The following is a 22,388-nucleotide window of genomic DNA, read 5'->3' on the forward strand; positions in this document are numbered from 1 at the left end:
ATCCTCCTCCAGCAGTAACCACTATCTTGAATTTGATGTTAATATTCCCACACATAGATTTATATATTTTTTATTACATATTTATGTCTCAAGAATAATCCACAGTTTACTTGTATTTATTTTAAAATTTCACATCTGTGGTGCCATAATGTTTATAATGTTCAAATCTCTAGCAATTTGTTCAACTTAATGGTTTTGAGATTTAACCATATTGATATACATAGCTCTCGGTCATATTTAATATATTTTTTTTGTTTACCTATTCTCATAGTTTAAAATTAACTCTGCAAAGTGTGTTTTTCTCATTTCTCAGTACTAGTTTTGTTTTGTTTTCTCTCTTTTATCATCCAATGGGCTGACAATATGTTTTCTATTGTATCGATCATTTCAAAGGGCTGGCTCCTGGTTTTATTTATCAGATCCATTTAAAAATCTGTCTTGTAAATTATTACTATCTACTTACATTTTTTACTTCCTTCCAGCATGTTTTTCTTTTGTACGTGTGTTAGGACTTGCTTGCCACATGCTTTATTTATTTTTGTTGTCCACATCACCTAATAAATGCATTTACAAATATAGTTTTTCCTTTCACTATCATTGCTACAGGTCACAGGTTTTAACATCGGTTATTTCTAAATAGCTTGAAATTTCAAGACGAGTTCCACTTTATCTTGAGTATAACTGGACAGGCTATTTCAATATGTCAAAAAGGTTGATAGTCTTTTTGGCTAGACCTTTGTTAATTGCTGTGTGCCTTCCCCTGTGGTCACAGAATGTATCTTGTATAATTAATTAGCATTTGGATGACAGCGTGGTTGAGAATTAAATTCTAAATTCAAAATCAGTTTCTCTGATCTTTACAGACAATTTCTTTCCTTTGACTTCTGGTGTTTAGTACAGTAGATGAAAATTTGTTGGCAGTCTATTCCTTGTTCTCTTATGAGTCACTTATTTTTTGTTGTTTGCTTTTTCCCCCCTCCATTAATGTGTATTATATTCATTCTATCCTTGATGAGACATAGAAATAAGACATAGAAATATGTCTTATTTTCAATATTGTCAAAAATCTTCGTCTGCTCTTTGGATCTGAAGGTTTAAGGTATATTTTTTTTAAGGTCGAGGAAATTTCTTTTGCTTATTCCTTTAATTTTATCATCCTCTTTACATTTTCTCCTTGAGCTTTTACTAAACAGATGTTTATCTTTCGTGCCTCTTATCCCCCCTGCTGGCCTTTTTTTCTTCATATTGTGGCAGGTGTAATGGTTTTATAATGTACAATCTCGGTATAAGTATGCAACAAAAATAACTTCTTAAAACTTTATTTTGACTGAACTTAACCTTCTTTCCACTGAAGGCAAAAAAAAAAAAAAAGAATTCTTTCCAATCCGAGACAACTCAGTCACTTTCATCTTTAAACATGGACCATTCAAGATTTAGACTCAGTCAAAATTCTCTCTCTTCTTTATTATCTTCTTTCCCCTGGAGCTGTCTAAATTCCCAGGGGTTTATTTATTATTGAGGTTTTGAGAGTAGGACAGTTAGTACAACTAATCCCGTCTGTTCTCACTGTCCCCTGTGCAGAGATAGCTAGTCCTTTCTGGTTCTTATTGTCATCTGCTTGTATCTGCTACTGTCCAAGGCCAGACCATGTCTTCTGTCTTAAGAGACAAATACCCTGAATTCTCTTTGTGTAGCCCTAAGGCTCCTTTGGTTTTCTAACCATTTCATTGATTTTTTTATACTGAGATGTCAGAATTGTGTGAAATTGCTCTTGGTCCCTCTGCCTCCATCAGCCGTTGTTGGTATGTTGCTATGCTGCCATGCTGGATGCAGAGAACCCCTCTACAAGGCTTGCCACTACCTTAAGAAATGAGGCGTTGGTATCCTCTCTTTCAGATACTTCTAAAAAATGAGATGGGTGCTTATATGACCTACTGACCCCTCTGGAACTCATTCTAGGCTTGGGGGTGCCGGGGAACTGACCCCTTCTTAACAACATCTATAACCTATACTTCTATAATCTAGTCAGGATACCTTCTGATTTTCTCCTCTCCTGCCTTTTATTCCTTTTAAATAAGAAAATGACTCTATCATAGTGTACATTTAGGTTCATGGTATAAACTCTCTGCTTCCTGTCTTCCAGGATTGCTCTTTATATAGTTCCATTTTGGGGAATTTCAAGGAAGATCTTTTGTTTTTCATTATAGCCTCTTGCAATCATAAGCTCTACTATCAAGACTATTATTTTTTTTTTTAATGCATTAAAAATTCTACTTAGAGATTTAATTGGTTCTTTAGCCCAGGAAGTTTCAGGCCTGTTCCTGAAGGGAAAATGCATAACAAGTAACCACTGCTTCCTGAGTCATGGAGGTAAAACGAGGCTATCAGGAATACAGATATTGGGTGGGAGGGTTGATGGTGGTGTTGGGAAGTCAGTGCTTAAAATCCCAAAACATTACTTTTCTAAAATTAGTGTCTCATCTTTGGAAATACTAATTAGATTCTCAGATGTGTCTGTGATTATTTTGTGATTATTGTCAACCCCCACTTTATGCCACCATCACAACTTCCAGGATGTCTGGTAGAAGCTGGAACTGCATATTTTAGAAGGTTTGACAAATATATCTTATCTATGCTTTTACCTTCTTCCTCTCCTTCAGTGACCCTCCTCAATTGATTTCATTTTCTGTAACTTCCCTTTGCTGCTGGCACTGACTTGCGTGGATAGCTTCCTCTAGCAGCTCATGCTATATATGCTTTCTCTATATGTGATTTGCGCTACTATATATGATTTCTCTACATGATTTATGCTACTATATATAATTTGCTCTCTATGTGATTCTGACCAGACTAGCTGTGATCCTGTTCACTTACCTGTTCATTAATAAGGCCATCAAAACATCTGCAAATCCAGTCCCCAGGCTAAGACCTGCTCTACCTTTGCCTCATATATAACTGCACTTGGGTTGATCTTTGGGACTTGAACTTAAATCTCTGTATCCAATGATTTAGGCAAGTCCCTGGAAGGGAAAAAGCTGCAATCATGCTCTAAACACTAGTGAGCCACAGGGCTGAACTTTCTGCTTTTACAGCTGAGGAACCAGGAAGTGAAAGAGGCCCCAGGAAAGCTCTTAATAAAGCCAAGTTGTTCTAATGATCTCTACAGTTCTGCAAAAATGCTCAGCAAAAATCTCTCTTGTTGTACTAACCATCTGGGCTCTCATTACCATTTGCAAGTGTTTGCAGCACTCAATGCAACCAGGCCTCTGTGGTAGAGAACTGTCTAGCAGGGAGTTCCCATGAAGCTTGCCTCTAGGGAAAACAATGAAAGAGGTAGAATGTCAATAAAGGAATTCCATATTTTAATGGGGAGAAATATTGATACATATTTAAAATTAAGTTATGTAATGGCAACAACATGGAAGATTGACAGCATCAGTAACAATACTGAGCTAGAGAAAAGCAAAATGTAATAGATGATGAGATGACAATCGCATAATGGATTTATGAGAATGACCACCATAAGAAAGAGTGCTTTATCATCTATCTGGATATTTCCTAATATGATTAGAAACGTCACTTTTTTTTTGAGTGATTTATAATTTTATTTTTAAGTAAGAAGTTACATGTGAAGTACTTGCCATGGTTCCTGGCACACAGTGGGCACTTAGGGATGTTGGCTATTTCACAGTTATTATTAGTGGGTTCTGCATTCATTAAAACCCAGATAGAAAATCCCACTGCTATCTTAAGAGAACCAGTCGGTTTGAACTCTACAATGTCATTGAATGTGTAAAGATTCAGACAGGAAGTAAGAAGAAAGATTGAATTTGGGAAGTGGTCTGGGAAACATCCATTTTATGGTAAATATCAGGGCCCCTCACAGAAGAGTGGCTTTACTGTCTCTCATTCATTTCTCTTTCATTTGATTTCCTTCATAACTTTATGAGGTTGATGCTATTATTACAATTTACAGATGAGGAAGTTGAAGTATAGCAAGATTCTACATATTTTCCGAGATCACACAGCTGGAAAATGATGGAGGCAGGCTTCAAACCTAGGCAGCATGATAACAGAATCTACACTTATTTATTTATTTATTTATTTATTTATTTCCCCCTTTTAATCTCCCCTGCCCCCACTTCCACTCCTGACCTACAGATGTTGCCGTCTCCCCTTAAGATCCCCTGGATCTCTGAATGGGAGGCATCTCCTCCCACAGGCTCGAGGCGTGCACCTGGGGCCTGGCGCACCTGGGGGACCTGGCGCACCTGGGGTATGGTCCGTGGCTCCACCTGGGTTGCGAACCTAGGACCCTCTGCGTGTAAATCAGACATGCTAACCACTACACTATGGAGCCACCCTGAGAATCCATATTCTTAAACAAAACTTACAACGTCTCCTCTCTGGCAAACTCTAAATAGTTAAAGAATGCTAATTGAAAGAGAAAAGGCTAAAATAGAAGCTATCTGCATTTAAGATTAAAGTACTTTTGGGTATAAAAAATATCTAATGGTCACACTATTTTCTAAGAATATTTTTAATATTCATTTCCCCATGAGGGACACTCAACTGGGGTGCTCTATCCCTACCAGGAAGTAGATCGATGGCCTAAGAAGGCACATTTTTGGCCCCAGGAAAGGGAGACATGGCAACATTTGCCCAGTAGGTGCTCAGAATTGCTATATACATGCCATTCTTACCCTTTTCTAATGGGTGTGTTTACTGTGGTTATCCTGGCTGGTTCACCAATGTATGTTGGGCGTTTACTAGGCAAGCAGATAACTTGTCTTTTTAGTTCACAGTTCTCTAGATCAAGGGGCGAGGCATCTGGACTGATAGAGATTACGAGATCCTAGACTTTGATCTCAATGATGTAATTTGTTGAAGCTTGTGTGTAGGGGTCTTAGGGTGGTGATGAGTATATTTTGCATGTGGTTAGGGTGGTAGGACATGAGTATTTATGGACAATGGGGAATACTGGATTATTGTTCAGAAATATTCAGAATATTTAGAAAATATTCACTCCATTCCTCTTTCACTCTGAGTAGAATACACTTTCCTGCTCTAAGACATTGAGCTTGACCATGTAACTTCCTTTGGTTGATGGACATTAGCAGGCCTGATATAAGCAAAGGCTTGAAATGTGCTTTGGGAATGGATCTTTGCCCACTTGTACTTCTGCTGTTGTTAGAAGAGGAACATGTCCTGGATATCTTGCTGACCCAAAGGTGATGAGATACATGTGAAACACATCAGGAACTGAGCTCCAGGTTGGCCAAGTTAGCCAAGACCAACAGATAAGCCAAATCTTGGCTGACCCATAGACCTATGAGGGTGAGAATAAATGCTTATTGTTGTTGCACCACAATAGCTAAGTAAACATTCCATGGTCAAATACTTTTGAGAATTATTACATAATATATACTTCATTTTAGAGATTTATAAAGCATATTATTATACCAAAGTCTTTGAGAAATCCATTAGAAAAGATGATTGTTAGCTTCCTTTAACCCAGTTTCCCAGATGTCTTTGAGGACTGAATCCTTTTTTGGCATACTAAAAGTTAAAAAAAATAATTAAATGTTAGATGACCTATTTTTTTACCTAATTTTGACCTAATTTTATTCTATTAAAGGGAGAGATTCCTCTTTGTTAAGGAAAACACCTTAAAGGGCAACATGATTATGAAATTTAAGAACCCCTAAAGTATGGTCTAAATGGGAGGTATATAGATATTGAAGATATAGATTATCATGGATAACAATATATAAAGAATTTTGAGTCTTCTTCAGCAGATTGGATTGGAAGACTGGGGAACTGGGAGAGGGGAGATATAGATAAAAAAATTATCTCAGTAGAGAAAGAGACAGGGTTGTATGGTAGCAGGTGAGCTTAAGGTAAAGGTGAGGAGCTGCCAGTGACAAATTCCTTGTGATGGGAAATTTATAGCACAATGATATCAATTATTTAATTCTAATTTTTCCCCTAGTCTGTGAACCTCCTAAGTTTTCTATAATATATTTATTTAAAATCTATTACCCAAACAAACGTCGTGTTCATTTTGCTTTAGAGAATGAAGAAAAATGAAGAAAAGGCCATGCTTATCATGATGTGGTACTGGATAGGGTGAGTAGTCACGGGAAATGGGTTCGGTGTCAATAACACTTTAGCAGAAGCAGGAAAACGGATAGCTATGCAAATGCAATAGTGAGCCCTCGAGTAGCCTTGGAAATTCTGGGACATGTTTTCGACATCAAACTGCACAAAGATTTTGATCTCGGAAGCTAAGCAGGGTCAGGCCTGGTTAGTACTTAGATGGGAGACCACCTCGGAAGACCAGGTGTTGTAGGCGTAAAAAATAAAAAATAAAAAATAAAATAATAAAAGAAAATAAACTGCACAAAGGATGAGGGATGTGGCTGAGATTTTAGCCCCAACATTTCTTTGCACAAGTATCCATGTGCTTCCGTACATTTTCTCGGTCCCCTGCGGTTATGTTGAGGGCATGTGACTGGATTCTGGCCACTGGGACGTGGGTGAAAGTGAGGCAGACCACTTCTGGGCCTGGTCCTTACTGATGTTTTACATCACCTTTGCCTGCTCTTCCCTCGTGCTAGCAATCTTGAAGTCCACCTGTTACAAGTGGCCTAGCTATGAGATGGAAGAGAACTCCCTAACCCACACTAGATTTTTCACAAGTCAAATAAACTTATTGTATAAAGCCACTGGGATTTTAAGGTAATTGTTAAATACAGCTTAGCCCAGAAGACTCATCTCTTCACCCAGCAAGCTCTGCTGTACATGCGCATGTGTGCGTGCATGATCATAAAAACATGTCCTCTTAGGCAGTAAGGGTTGTGGCCTAGGTGGCATCCATTGGCAACCAATATGTATAGGGCAGACAAAAATTTTAATCCACTCACCAAGTTACTATATGACCTTGGGCCCTCTTAGCCTGTTTCTTCATCGATACGGACGAGGAGTCCCATTATCCTTCTCAATCCCCAGGGCTCTTGTGAAGATAGCTGAAGACAGTGCTTTGAAATCGTGAAGGGTGCTCTGCTAATATGAGATCTCATTAAGCTGGGCTTCCTACATTTTCTTTTCTTAAATGGAGGGAAGAGAAGAAAGAAAGTGAATAAGCCTAGATGATAACAAGGCATTTGTTAAGCCTCCCTCCTGGAAGCTCTTTGGTCTTGCCCTCTCTTTTCAAGCCTATCTCTTAGTACCAGCATATGCCAAGATAGTTTAGAGACTGAGGCAAAAGAAAAATCGAAGATACTCATGCTGGTGCCATCTTAATTTCTGTACCTGAGGCGAGAGCCTCACTCACCTCATCCTTGTCCTGGACTTGCCTAATGCCATCCTGTGCTGCTGGCCAAGCCCCACTCATCCCAGGAGTAGTCCCTGGGCTCTCCTGCCCCTGTGAATTTGCTCACATTGGTCCCTTTCCTGAAGAGTTTTACCCACCAGCCTCCACTCCTGACTACTCTCCAGACTGATGGTCACCTCCTCTGGAAAGCCATCCCTGATCGACCCCAACTGTAAGTAATCTTGCCCTACACCAAATCCCCATGGCACCCTACCTACACCTCACTTAAGAGTTAAGTGCTTGTTATATTGTAGGGTGGAGAGTGATCTTACCTATTAGGTTGCACATTCCTTGCAGATAAGCACTGTGAGGTTTCTGTTTTTTTGGAGGGGCTTGTTTTGCTTTGTATCTCTTGCTCTTTGTTTAGAACTTTCAGCACAGTGATGAATCAATGAACTATGTGGTCTTACTTTCTCTTCCTTCCCGTAATTGTCAAAGAGAACAATTATTCCGTTCTTCTCCATCTTCCTTATTTACTTTTCTAAATTGAGACATGTTGAAATTCAGTGACTTAACAAAATGCCTACGAATTCGGGGCTGAAAAAAATACTAAAATTGTCAAAGATTCAGAGCTGGCAAAGGCCATGCCAACAAGAAAAAACCTGCCAATTTTCCCTCTGGGCAACAACCCAGGTTTTTGTTTTTCCTATGTTTTCATTTGTTTTTAAAGAGACAAAAAAAAAAAAAAAAAAAAGAGAAATACCTTACTCCCAAGGAGGGCAAATTTAGAAGACACGATATGTTTCATTGAGGTCTCTGTGTAGAGTCTTGGATGTGTCCTCCTGGATAATGTGGATTACAGCTTTGTGTTTACAAAGCACCCTTCTTTTAGGAGATGGCCACTCTGATGAGGGTGGCAATGGGTACAATTTCTGACATTGTGACAGGAGAGTTAAAGCCAGACGCATCTCATTCCTCAAGGGACTGTGCAGACCCGGGATTCAGGGCTTTTAGACATCACTCAGTAGGCATGCCTTAGCGCTTTGGGAGTTGGGACTGGGACTTGGTTCCTTGTTGAGAATCCACATGAGCGATAATTGCCTTTCCTTAGAGACCATTTTAGCCATCAACTGGGGACTGTGGAGCTTTTGTAGCAACTATTAGTGTCTTTTCCAAAAGGAAATTGCACTGAGACCAGGAGCCCATAAAAAGAGCTTGTTGTCCAACTTATACTATCCCAGCCTGTAACTGAACAAAACCCAGGGTGAGGAATGCATCTTAACCAGATTCACCAGATCATAGAAACAGGGAGAGAGAGTAGGAAGTGCTTGACAGACCAGTATTGAGAATAATACAGTGCAGGGACCAAACTTCAGGCAGCTATGACATTGTCTCCATGATGAGTCACTATTTTGTGTGTGTGTGTGTGTGCGTGCGTGCGCGCGCGCACAGGTGTGTGATTAACTAGCTTGCTTACTATCATAAATGAGCAGGTATGGGAGGACAAGAACCACCTAGACCTGCTGTCCAGTGCAGTGGTCCTTCCCCTACACTCTTAGGATGCCTTGCTAAGCAGTGAAAGAGAAATGAACTTTAAAGACAAAGGAAAATTAGTGGATAAAGAGAGAAGAGGACTGGCCAGGTGAAGGTGAAGTGGACTTCAGGTGAGAAAAATGGATCTAGTTCTCTTGGTTTATGCTCAATTCAGATCTCCAGATACAATTTCTCTTATTTATCATTTCCCCCAATATGGCAGTCCAACACTAGAGTAACTGCCAAAGTGAATGATATAAAGATGATGAAATATCTTTTTTATCCTGCTACATTGCAACTCTGCCAGAGGACTTTCTATCCATTAGCACAAAAGTCTCCATCAGCCTTCAGATGTGAATAGACTGCAGTGCTGGTATTCATACTTGCCTACTTACAGGTAGATACTTCCTAACTCCCGTTGGACTGTTGGAATCAACATGTGATGCATGTAAAATCCTGTTTTAAGATAAATAGTGCTTCTGTGTGCAGGTTTTTCCTAATGAAAGTTCCATCATTTACTAGCTGTACAATATTGGGCATGTTAAACTCTTTCTGTCTCAATTTCCTCATTTGTAAAATAAGGATAATAAAAGATCCTAATTTATAAAGTTATTGTTGGGATTAATTAAGTTAATATATAAATCACTCAGGATAATTGTCTATCTATGTGTTTCTATTATTGACAATGTGAACGTTTATAAAATCTGTTTTTGATAAACTTAGAGGCTCTAATTAAGACAGCAGCTTTCTATTAAGTAAGGACATAGTTAGGTTGAGAATGGAAGGGTCAAGCCAACAATGGCTGCGACCTTTGTGAATGTGGATTGACTTTCTGTGTTTAAACATTTTCATAACAATAATCACTTGAATGTTTATACAGTGCCTTTCCCTCTGCAAGGTGCTTCATATCTCATTTGCTAAACTTTATTCCACAGAAACATATTGAGGCCTCACTAGGTGCTGAGCTCCAGAGGCACACACTCTGACTAGGGAAGACTCAAGAGAGACTTCTTGTGGGAATACCATCTGAGCTGAGGTTTGAAGGTAGTGTAGGAGCTGTGCAGGACCCTGGGGGCAGGAAAGAGACAGTGTTTCAGCAGAAGGAGTGGCTCATGGAATACTCAGAGATTTGAAAGAAAATGGGGGGTTAGAGAAAGGGCAAAAGAGTGCCTGGCAAGAAGTGTGGGGCGGGGGTGGCCGTGGATGTGAAGAATGAGAAGGAGATGTGAGAAAGTAAGCAGGGGAGAGCTCATGGAGGGCATTCCCTAGCATGTCGGAGAGTCGGAATTATATCCTATCTTGATGGGGGGTGGTGGCTAGGTTTTTAACAAGAGAGTGGGAGGTGATCAAAGTAAAGTCTTAGAAATATCGCTCTGGCCACAGCGAGGAGAGAGAACTGGCAAGAAGCAAATCTGGAGGCAGGAGGTGCTGTTAGTTATATGGCTGTTGTTTTGATCCAAGCAAGAGATGAAGAAGGTTTGAAATAAGGGAGAAGCTGTGGTCATGGAGAAAAAGGGACAGAGTTCTGAGATGGATATTCCTGGGGAGGCAAGGACCACATGTATCAAACCCTACAGGAGCCATAGGGAAATTCTGCTTAAGAGTGATAATCTGAATCGCAGGGGCTCACATCGTTAGTTAGCAATAAATATGGGAGATGGTGTTCTCTTATTCCGAAAATGTTTACCAGTATTGATCTTCTTGACATATTAAGCGGACTCTATGTCACAGAATTCTCTCGAAAGTAGAAGCTAAGTCCAGACATCTCTGAAGCCCCACGTGGCACCTGGAATATTTTGTCCATAGTACAGGTTTGATAAAATGTAAACTAAAAATTCAATTAAGTCTTATTTACAGCTTCCTAACTTGCTTCTCATCACAGCCCTCTCAAGTCCCTCTGGCTTCATGGCAGAGAAGAACCTCACCTTAGTGACTGAATTCCTCCTCATAGCATTCACTGACCACCCTGAATGGGCACTGCCTCTCTTCTTCCTGTTTCTGTTTATCTATCTCATCACCTTGTTGGGGAACCTGGGCATGGTTATTCTAATCCGTGTGGATCGCCGGCTCCACACCCCGATGTACTTCCTATTGAGTCACCTCTCTTTCATGGACATCTGCTACTCATCTGTCACTGTGCCTCAGATGATGGCCGTGTTGTTGGAGCTAGGGGCAGCTTTATCTTACACTCGCTGTGCAGCTCAGTTCTTCCTCTTCACCTTCTTTGGTGCCATTGACTGTTACCTCCTGGCCCTCATGGCCTATGACCGCTATGCGGCCGTGTGCCACCCCCTGCTTTATGTCACCATCATGACACAGAAGGCCCGTTTGGGTTTTGTGGCCGGAGCTTACGTTGCTGGTCTGTTCAGTGCGTTGGTGAGGACAGTCTCAGCTTTCACTCTCTCTTTCTGTGGAAACAATGAGATTGACTTTATTTTCTGTGACCTCCCTCCTCTTTTAAAGCTTACCTGTGGGGACAGCTACACCCAAGAAGTGGTCATTATTGTGTTTGCCATTTTTGTCCTCCCTGCCTGCATGGTGGTGATCTTAGTGTCCTACCTGTTTATTATCGTGGCCATTCTGAAGATTCCCTCGGCTGGAGGTCGGGCCAAGACCTTCTCCACCTGTGCCTCCCACCTCACCGCTGTGTCGCTCTTCTTTGGCACCCTCATCTTCATGTACCTGCGAGATAACTCAGGCCAGTCCTCAGAGAAAGACCGAGTGGTGTCTGTGTTCTACACAGCAGTCATCCCCATGCTGAACCCCCTCATTTACAGCCTGAGGAACAAGGAAGTGAAGGAGGCCCTGAAGAAAGTTCTCAACAGAGCCAAGTTATACTAACCATCTTCAACCTTGCATAATCCCCAGAATTAACTCTTCTGTAGTGCCAGCATTCTTGACACTTGACTATAGCATGCTCAATATTTAAGTAAATATGTCATGGTACAAGGTATAAAAAGGAACTTTTAGTTCCAGAGAGAGAAAGGAAGAAAAAGAAGAGGCTGCCTGAAAAGAGAGATTGGAATGAGAGCTCTAAATCCCAGGACCAATGACAGATCTGAAATTAAACCCTGTGTCATCCGGATGTGGCACACTTCACAGGTCTGTGGCTGTAAAACATGATTACATTTTTTTGCAAAATTTTCTATGAATGATTTTCATTGTATAGAAATGTTGAAAATAATGTATAGTGAACCCCCATACCTAATACTGAGATACTGCAACTGCTAATATTTTGTCATATTTGCTTTATCATATATATATAGAGAGAGAGTATATATATATATACTCTATCTGTTCACTTATCCATCCAACAATTCACTCATCAATACACCTTCTTTTAAAATGCGTTTCAAAGTGAGATGCAAACATCGATGTTAGTATTCTTCACCCCCATACACTTCAGAATGATTTTACCACTTAAGATTCGATATTTAGATCACATTTATTTTTAATGACTAAATTAAGGTGTTTGATGGTCCAATTAATAAAGCTGACCGTGTTCAAAGATTTCTTCAGATTCTTGTACTATTTCGCAGGGATGCCTCACATGAATCACTAAAAAATGCCCACAGTAACATGTCGGTCAGTTGCTACCAGCACTGGGAATAGGTCGTGTTCTTCCTTCTTCCCTGTCTGTTCCAGCTCCCACTTATCATATTGTTTGCCTGAGAATCCATCTGGTAAGTTTACACCAATCCCACTGCCTATAATACTATCTGCAATGTCTGTATTGTAGATGCTGACCCTCTATGTTCTTAAAGCTTTTGACCTTGGGGAGGCAGAGCATTGCTGCATTCCACGCAGAGGTGGGCAGGAGAGAATCCTGGCCTGTGCTGTGTCCCTGTGCTCAGCCACAGCTTAGCCTGTATCCAAAACCTCCCAGAGTCTGATGGTTCTTGATCTTCCCTTCTCTAACCGTGGGTGCCTAAATCAAACCCAAGGCACTGGAAACCCAAGGAAACAGGTCCTATCTTCTTATAATTTCTGTTCTTTCTTTGATACTTGTTTTTGGAACTCAAACTCCTTTTCTCCCTGTTTCTTGGGTTATCAAAAAACAAGATCCCAAGTATGTGATTTAATTGTCATGGGAGACAAAAAAGGGGGTGTGTAATTCCAAACTTAGTCAGCCAAAAATTCTGTCACACCTGGAATTCCAGTAACAGAGTTTCACATTGGAAGGAGCAGATAAGCGAAGTGTGGAAGATTCAGGGTGAGGTCAGCCAAAGGGTATTAAATTTAAGGTCACTCACAGTAGAATAAAAAACATTTACATCTTCAAAGACATTATGTTTATTCTAGAAGACAGGATGTTTTAAAATACATCTAATTTTCATAAGAATTCTTAATCCCTTGATAATGGTCTGGCTATTAAAAACCAGGCTGAAAACTTGTAGCTCCATTAAGGGAATAGTTAATGAATAGTGCTGTCAGTTGTATTACAGGTGGTGAGAAAGGTTAGGGAAGTACTTAGAAAGCTTGGATTTGTTGTATGGAGGTCCTTCCTGATTGAAAAGAACAACGTTGGGTCTGTGTGAATAAGAATAGTACACCGAAGAGTATTTGTTCTTCTGGAATCTGCCAAGGGAAAACACAATGAATTGAAAGGGACTAAACAGAAAGCAACAAACAAACATGACACACAAACACAGTCTCATGGATACAACAGTGGATTGACAGTAGATTAGCAGTTACCAGAGGGAAATGGGGAAGAGGAGAGGTAGATAGGGTTAAAAGGGGTCACGTATTTGGTGATAGAAGAAAATCTAACTTTGGGTAGTAAACACACAATGTAATATATATACGTATTGTTGAATTGTATACTTGAAACTTATTTGATTTTATAAACCAATGTCACTCCCTGCCCCCCAAATTTCAATTAATGATAAAAAAAAAGGGACTACTAAGAGAATGCATTGCCAGGTCTAAGGAAACAGTTTAATACCACCTTCTGATTAAATTTTAAGCCAGAAGTTAAAGACTTATTAAGAAGAAGTGTCTCACGAAAAGGCTGTAGAACTAATGGCCACAAAGCCCCAATGTTGTATATGGGACTTCATATACTTTTCATGCTATGAACAGAGCTCAGAGAAAGTTAAAAAAATGCTTTCCATTTATATATTGAAGGGGAAACAGGGTTAAATCAGTTAATTTTGAAGAATAGTTGATCCTATGGAGATTACTTGACTCTAAATAGGTGTTAATACTCCCTCACATCTTGCTATACCTTGTGTTTGCTGTGATTGCTTTTGTTGGGTGATTTTAATTCTAGAAGTCCTGTTTAAATAGAAAAACATAGCTGATGATAAATAATTTACAAATCCACTTTGGGATAAAAAAGCTGAAGAAACACTAGGCTATTCAGACCAGAAAACACCATCTACTGGAAGGTTTTGGAGGTGGCTACAATACTTGAAAGGAGAAGGTCTTCTGGAGAGAGAGCCCTGGATATTCAGCTCAGTAAGGGGATGGCAAGTATAATTCTCTACCCACACAACCAACCTGATCTCATGCCTGGCACATCACCCTTCTTGTGCCTGCCAGCACATGGTTACCTCCAAGAAGAACTCTGCTACTATAAGCCAGGTCCTCCAGGAGCTGTCAAAGAAGGGACTTGTTGGTATAACCTCTCTGGTGGCTTCAGGAGACCCTCCCACACTCTTTTGCCCCAGACTTGAAAGTGGAGGTTTCAGGGACCATATTGTTTGGTACAGGAGGTGGGAGAAGAAAAGCCACAGCCTTTCCAGCAGGAAATGCAAGCTAGCAGATTTTACCTTACATCGGTTGCCGCAGACATGAGCAATTTGGCATAATTTCCAAGGTGCCAAGAAGGGGCCTGATTCTTTCTTAAATCTCCTTTCTTTGCTTTGAATGCCTTTTTTTTTTTTTTTTGAAATTTGCCTGCTTGACTTTCTTTTCTGGAGGTTGTAGGATATGATAGAAAGAACGCTGGGTGGTGACTGCCACTTAACCAGCTGTGCATCCTTCTATAAGGCAAGTCCCCATTCTGTACCTCAGTTTCTCCATCTGTAAAATTGGGGAGAATAAGAGAATTCTAAGAGTCCCTTTGTGGTCTGATATTTTACATATCTGGGCTTTACCTATGTTAAAGTATAAATTATTTGAGAAGAGATCCCTCATTATGCATAGCCAGCCACTTCCTTTGGAAGGAGATTGTCTCAGAGTCTTCTCTGAGCATGAGTTAGGATAGGGAGGGAGCATCTGAGAACTGGGCAACTGAGGAGTATGAGGGTGGGTGCTAAGGCCCAGGAAGAAGGGGTAGCCAGAGACACACTTTCACACTTCCCATTGGCCCTAGGTGTAAAACTTAAAGAAATCACCAAGCAATAATTGTCTTTCCAATGCCTTCTTGGTGGCCACTAGCTTTTCAGGCAGGATGTAAACATCAACTGTTTAAGCACTAGCTGCAGATCTGTTTCCAACTCTGCCACCCGTTGCCTCCCTGAGTCACCACTCAGCCACCATCTCTGTGGGATTCAGTGAAGCACAGGTGCAGTGGGAATTTCTCTGATTCTCTTTACCCTGGTGAAAACCTATTATTTTGTGTTTTCAGAACAGCATCCCCCCTCTCTGGGAAATGCTCCTTTCTTTACTCTAACCATGGTGCTTCACATGAGCACTTCCATCTCCTTGGTGATCCCATCCTTCCGGTCTTCACTGATTGGACTTGAAGCAGGCACCTAACTAACATTGGGCCAATTCATTCAAGGAACTCCATTCCTTGGCTATATGACATCTGAAGGCTTCCTTAGGATTTTTTTTTTTAACTTGGCAACCAAGATAGTGGGTTTTTTTTTTTGTGTGCGTGTGGTGAAAAAGCTGAAAAATGTGAAGTACAGACCAGGCCAGTGGCCACTTTTTTTTTTTTTCCTATGTTGTAGAAGAAGTAGGTTTAGGAAGAAGATAAAGCTGGTATTCAAAGACAATTATGAACAAGAGGAAGTCCTCACGTCACAGTCCCCCTCATGTCTGAGGTCTAGCTGCCTGCCCTCCCTGTGGTTTTGAGAATCTTGTTGTGAATTCATCTGTGTGTTTAAGCCGTGTCACATGCTGAGCTTTGGTCACTTGCAACTAAGAAGTCCTCATTAAGAATCTCAGGGACTGTAGATCTTCTTTTAGGTTCTCATTCTCCACCCTTGTAAAGAGTTGGACTGGATTCCTATGTTGCTTCTGGCTTTATCAGTCTGGGAAGTTCAAACACAGAAGCTGTGAGAAAACTTTGAGAAAACTTATAAAGGAAGAAGCCATGAAAGAAACTTGTCTCAGGCCTGCAAAATATTATTAACCAATGTCACCCCAATAAATTTAATTAAAAAAAAAAAAGAATTAGAACCAAATCAAAACAAAATCCCTTGACAATATGTTCATCGTTTATTTGGAGCCTCTTTTGTATTTTGGAGACATAAGGGACTTTTGAGTTTGTCCTTGGTTTGGTAATTAAATGAAGTGATCCAACCAGTAACCATCTTCCTGTTTGGAGACCTCGGTCTGTCCACCTCTGAATTAGAATGTCTGGGTCATTCGATTTCTAATATCTCCTTTGGTTCTTGTGCCTTATAGGAGCTTATAAAAATTCTGGAATTCCAGAATATGTAAAGTGAGGGCAGTTTATCAGTGATGAACTGTTATAACAGGATAACACCTTCCAAAGCAAATTTATGAGCACTAGAAAGTCTTCATCCTTGAATTGGTGGGAGATCCACCCAAGTATGAATAGGAGAAGTTAGTAGAGATGAAAACACCATGGTGAGCGTTGACGATATGTCTTCTTTACATCCAAACCTGTAGTCCTTCCTAATGCCTCTCCCAGACTGTAAGTCATGACTCCTTGGCTACAAGGAATAGATATCCACTTAAGGTGGTTCAAGAAAAGAGTTTCTTGGAAGAGGAGAATGTTAACTCTGGCAATCAGCTCAGATTGAGTTTTCTCCTCCTCCAAACATCTGTGCTTAGAAAGGTGAGGCCATATGGGGCCAAGGAGAATGCTGAGTCCATCCTTTCCCCACAGCTGTGAGTAATACTTCTTAGAAGGAGCAAGGGCCTGGCCAAGTACCCCAAGAATTTTCTATCGTGATCTGCTCAGTCTTCAACTTAGGTCCCATCTCTAAGCACAGTTCCCCTTCTTGCTAAAAGGTTAGAAAGAAAGTTCAGATGTAGAAGAAAGAACTCCCCACTTCCAAACATGGATTTCAGGACCATCCTCATGAGGGTTTGCAATGTAGTACGGGAGTTAACAGTGTGTGTTCTGGAACCAGACTGTCTGGGTTCAAACCCTAGCTCTGCCCCTTACTGTGGAACTAGTGGTGACCCACTTCAACTTCCTGTGCCTAACTTTTCTCATCTCCTTAAAATGGGGATAATGATAGTATCTAACTCATAGGATTGTTGCATGGATTAAATGAGTTAATACATCTGTCTGTCTATCTACCTATCATCTATCTATTTATTTGTCTATCTATCTATCTATCTATCTATCTATCTATCTATCTATCTATCTATTATCTATCTATTCTCTATCTATCTATCTATCTATCTATCTATCTATCTATCTATCTATCTATCTATCTATCTATTATCTATCTATTCTCTATCTATCTATCTATCTATCTATCTATCTATCTATCTATCTATCTATCTATTTACCATCTATCATCATCATCTATCTACCAATCTAACATCATCATCTTAGAAAGTGAAATGGCATACAGTAAGCAGCTTAAATAGTCTTTGCTACTATTATCCTATTGGATTCCCTTTCACATTTTGGCTCAGCTACCACTGTGCCCTGAATCGATAAATCAGGAAGCCAAAGTTGGTGAGATCTGTAGGTCTTAGGAACAAATCCTTGAACTTCTTTTACGTTAGTTTTATGGGTCTTCATACTCACAGTGTGTGAAACCTCGATTTATATTCTATGAAGTTCATTCTGCTTCTTTTCTGGAGCTGACCTCAGGATGACAGAATCACCTTAATAACAATCTGATAATGGTTTTAAGTTCTACCATAGCTTTCTGAAAGTAGGGTTCGAATGGCCTCGGCATCTTATTTCACCTGGGGATGAGGTGGGATAGAGTCACTATCTTTATGAAGCAGCATTGCAGGGGCTCAGCCATTGGGTCCATTTCACAACTGAAAGGTAAATCTTTCTTGAAGGAAAAGATGATTTTTCTTTCCACAGCTCCTGGGGATCCATCTGGAAGGATGGTGCTCCCTGTCTGGCCTCCTCCCAGCTCCTTTCCCAGTAGGAACGATTGCTCTTGGGGCAGCCAGTCTGACAGAGACTTAAAGGAGCCAGATTCTGAGATGAGTCATCAGGAGATGCCTTTTCTTGGAATGATTACCACTTTGCTGTTTGGCGTTTGGTCAATTGCCGAGCTTTTTTAAGAGATGGGCTGCCTAAGCAACGTCATTCCCTAAGGCCTCTAGTTCCGCAAGATGCTAATCTGCTCTCAATGAAAAAAAGAGGTCTGCACTCAAATACGTTTGGGAAATGGTGGGTTTCAGCTGACAAGGTTTCTTAATTATAGGACTTTTTAGATCCTTTAATATGCTGACATGTAACATGATTTTCCATGTGGGGGATACAGTAGGCAGTGATTTCCAAACTCATGAGAACAATACAACTACCTTCCTCATGGTAACATCAACCTACCTAAGACACCTGAGGAAACATAAGACTTTACAAGGTAGGGGCCCTTTGGTGGTGGCTCTCAAACTTTGCTGGACACTGCAATTACCTGGGGATTAAAAAAATCCTGATGTTTGGCTTCTACGCTCAAGCATTCCGATTTAATCGTTAGGGAGTACACTCTGGGCCTCAGGATTTTCAAACTTCCCAGCCCAGGTGATTCCGCTGTGCACCAAAGTTGAGAAACACGGCACTTAAGTCCTTTTGTCTCGTGTCATCCTCTGAATAGGCTCAATCAACAGAGCACTGACCCACTTCGAGTCATTGTTTTGTCCCCACGTAGCTGCAATCACCTCTCTGTAGCTAGGTTTTTAAATTTATAATACAGGAAACATTAAGCCAGCTTGACTATCTGAGATCTCCTGTGAGGAAGGAAGGTGCAGATGGGGTTTCAAAGAAATCATGCACTTCGAGAACGTGCCTTTAATATTTTACTTTAGTTTACGGCACGAGGCACAGATGGTCAAGCAGGACTCGAGCTCCTGAGAGCACTTCCCAAGGCACCGTCTCTAGACATAAATTTTGGAGATTAGTTGTGTCAGAGCCACCTGGTTAACAACCCGGATGCCCGCTCCCCATGGCGGATGCGCTGCCTCAGAATTTGGGGATTTGGGATGATGGTATTCACATTTTCAATAAATTCCTTGGGTAATTCTTATGAACACTGAAGTTTGAGAACCAGTGCTCTGGAGGAGAGGTCAGTCAGCAATAAGAATTTGCTCACTTGCGTGGTAGAAGTCTGTTCACGACCTGCTCACACCTGTCTATCCATCACCTCCACTCATGACTCCTGCACTTACACCATTTCGTTTCTGCCTTACAGTGAACTTTCACAGCCACCAATTATAATTATCTTGGTGATGAGGAGCAAAAGCTTGTCCTTACAAAACAGCCCCCTCCTGGGATCGGATTGTAGCCAGCAAGGGTGCCATTGTGCGAAACCCTTGACAAAATTCTCAAGTGAGATATAGGAAACCTTCCAAGAAATACATTCCTTTTGGCACAAGACAGGAGTGAGGCAAGACTAGGAACCAGCCCCATCGATCCCACTGAGTGATGGCAGGATGTGGGATGGGGCTTTGGGAGTTTGAAATTAAAGAAGAATCTTCAAAGATATTAGATGCCTTGTTAGGAAGTCACATGAAGGTAAATTGCCTATCCTTGGAGACTCACACAGGAACCAATTAGGGCATGATGCTGGAGCAGTTAATATAAGAAGCACCACCAGCAAAGTCTAGAAGCTCAGGGAGAGAGGCTGGTCCCCTAGCTCTACTATCCTGAGCTGACTCTGAGATAAAAATCCTAGAAAACTCTAGTGTCAGGGATGTAGTGTTTCGTTAATGGCAAGAATAGAGAGAGGGACTCCATGAAGTGAGAACGAGACATAGGGGTTCTGGAAGTGACAACATCTCAACAAGATTGCTATGATGATGGACTCATGCTGCTTTGCTGCTTATTGAAAGGGAACAAAGATAAGGTGACTTCCAGAGAAACAGTGATTTGCTCAGGGTCACACATCTAGCGTGGGTGAACTAGAAACCAGGTCTCTTCTGAATCAGCAGGTCATCGGCAGAGGAAACACTAAACAAAGGAGGAAGGCACTAGCAAAATGGAATTCAGGTGAGGATGGTTCATGCCCAGCTCATGGCTTCTGTATCTAATTTCTTTTCTTTGTTATCTCCAATAGGTTAGCTTATCATTGACCAGGCTGCTGTTGTATCAGGTAATCAAATATTATCAGAGCCCTCCTTTACAGCCCGTTCTAGAACTTCATTAAGGACCCCCAAATCCATTAACCTGGATTCTTCCAGCAGTGCTTACACAACACCAGAGCTATCTGTGCTTTCAAATTTGGATGCCATTTGTCATCAAATTACTGCTTTTATTAAGACAGTGGGAACAACCAGGCAATGCTTATGGAGCTTTGTTAGGTATTAAAATGAGCTAATGTTTGCTCTTTTGATTCCAAGGTTAATGTTAGTACTTACGGAAAACAAAACAACAACAACAAAAAAAACCAAAAAACCCTTGATAAGCCAGCCAACTCTAATTAGGATAACAGCTGTTAGTTAAACATTCATGTTGCTAGATTGAAAATAGAAATATTCCTAAAAGCAGAGCCCATTGCTGATCGCTAATGGATTTTTTGGGGCCATGCTCTTGTGTTCATGGAATATAAATTTTCCTTCCTTAAAATGTTCATTTAAAAATTTAAATAGCCACCATATCTGTATGGAGTGCTTTTGGCTTTCCAATGCATTTTTTTTCATCTGTTTTAATCTATGCAGTAACCTTATCTCATAAAGCAGGGCAGATGTTATGATTCCCTTTTGGCAGAAGAGGAAATTGAGGTTCAGACAGGTTAAGTGCTTTCTGTAAAATCAAACAACTAATTGGGGACAGAGTTGCAAAAACAAGGGCTGACTTATAAGTCAGAGAATCACTGGCTCTCCATTCTTAGTATAATAGAAGCATTCATCACTTATCCTACATTATAGTGAGCTCTATATTTGTGTATCTCCACATTAGTCTGCAAAGTTTGTTGAAGTCAAGTGCGAACATGTCAGACCCCCAATTTAAAGCTTTATTACTTGAAATGACTTGAACTTGTCCACAGGGGTCCCCCCATCTGGCTCTTGTCTTAGCCCTCTCAAGCACAGCACCGAATGGATGGCTGGGAGGAATCACACTTTGGTGACAGATTTCTTCCTAATCGCATTCACTGAGCGCCCCGAGTGGGGGCTGCCTCTCTTCCTGGTATTTTTGAGTTTCTATTTTGTCACTCTGCTGGGGAACGTGGGAATGATCATCCTGATCGGCAAAAATCGCCAGCTCCACACCCCGATGTACTTCTTTCTCGCTCACCTTTCCTTCGTGGACACGTGCTACTCTTCCGTCATCGTTCCTCAGATGCTGGCTGTGCTGTGGGACCAGGGCGCAGCCATCTCTCAGGCTCGCTGTGCAGCTCAGTTCTTCTTCTTTACCTTCTTTGCTTCCATCGACTGCTACCTCTTGGCAATCATGGCTTACGACCGCTATGTGGCTGTGTGCCAGCCCCTGCTTTATGCCACCGTCGTGACTGAGAGAGTCCGCTGGGGCTTAGTGGCTGGGGCTTACGTGGCTGGCTTTGCCAGTGCCTTTGTTCGAACAGTCACAGCCTTCACGCTCTCCTTTTGCGGAAACAATGAGATCGACTTTATTTTCTGTGACCTTCCTCCTCTGTTAAAACTCACTTGTGGGGACAGCTTCACCCAGGAGGTGGTGATTATTGTGTTTGCCACTTTTGTCATGCCTGCCTGTGTCTTGGTGATCTTGGTGTCCTACCTGTTTATCATCGTGGCCATCATGCAGATCCGCTCTGCTGGGGGACGGGCCAAGACCTTCTCCACCTGTGCCTCCCACCTCACCGCTGTGTCGCTCTTCTTTGGCACCCTCATCTTCATGTACCTGCGAGATAACTCGGGCCAGTCCTCCGAGGAGGACCGGGTGGTGTCCGTGCTCTACACAGTGGTGACCCCGATGCTGAATCCCCTCATCTACAGCCTGAGGAATAAGGAGGTAAAGGAGGCTGTTATGAAAGCCCTGAGCAGATCAAGGGCTTCTGGAAGGCCCTAGATGGACCCTTGTCAAATACATCATTCCTGTTTTCCATCCTTTGATTGTCCTCAAATATTACCTACTTGGGGACACTTTCCCAGACAGCCCTATTTAAAACTGCGCCTGAATGTCCCACCTCCCTGTTCTGATTTATTGCTCTGTGTAACTCTTGTCACCATCTGATGTACTGTGTTTTACATATTTGACATTGTCTATTTCTCACAACTAGAAAGG

At 41.2% G+C, this 22,388-nt stretch overlaps 2 protein-coding genes across 2 annotated transcripts; both read left to right on the forward strand.

Annotated features, from left to right (window-relative positions):
- The first annotated feature begins 10,753 nt into the window (after window positions 1–10,753).
- On the forward strand, window positions 10,754–11,689 carry LOC102891898 (olfactory receptor 9Q1). Its single transcript, XM_006906021.1, has one exon. The coding sequence runs from the start codon at window positions 10,754–10,756 to the stop codon at window positions 11,687–11,689; it is 936 nt and encodes a 311-aa protein (XP_006906083.1).
- A 9,538-nt stretch (window positions 11,690–21,227) lies between these two features.
- LOC102888710 (olfactory receptor 9Q2) lies at window positions 21,228–22,172 on the forward strand. Its single transcript, XM_006906012.1, has one exon. The coding sequence runs from the start codon at window positions 21,228–21,230 to the stop codon at window positions 22,170–22,172; it is 945 nt and encodes a 314-aa protein (XP_006906074.1).
- Window positions 22,173–22,388: the final 216 nt, after the last annotated feature.

This window comes from Pteropus alecto, unplaced genomic scaffold, assembly GCF_000325575.1.
Source record: "Pteropus alecto unplaced genomic scaffold, ASM32557v1 scaffold91, whole genome shotgun sequence".
Taxonomy (NCBI): Eukaryota; Metazoa; Chordata; class Mammalia; order Chiroptera; family Pteropodidae; genus Pteropus; species Pteropus alecto.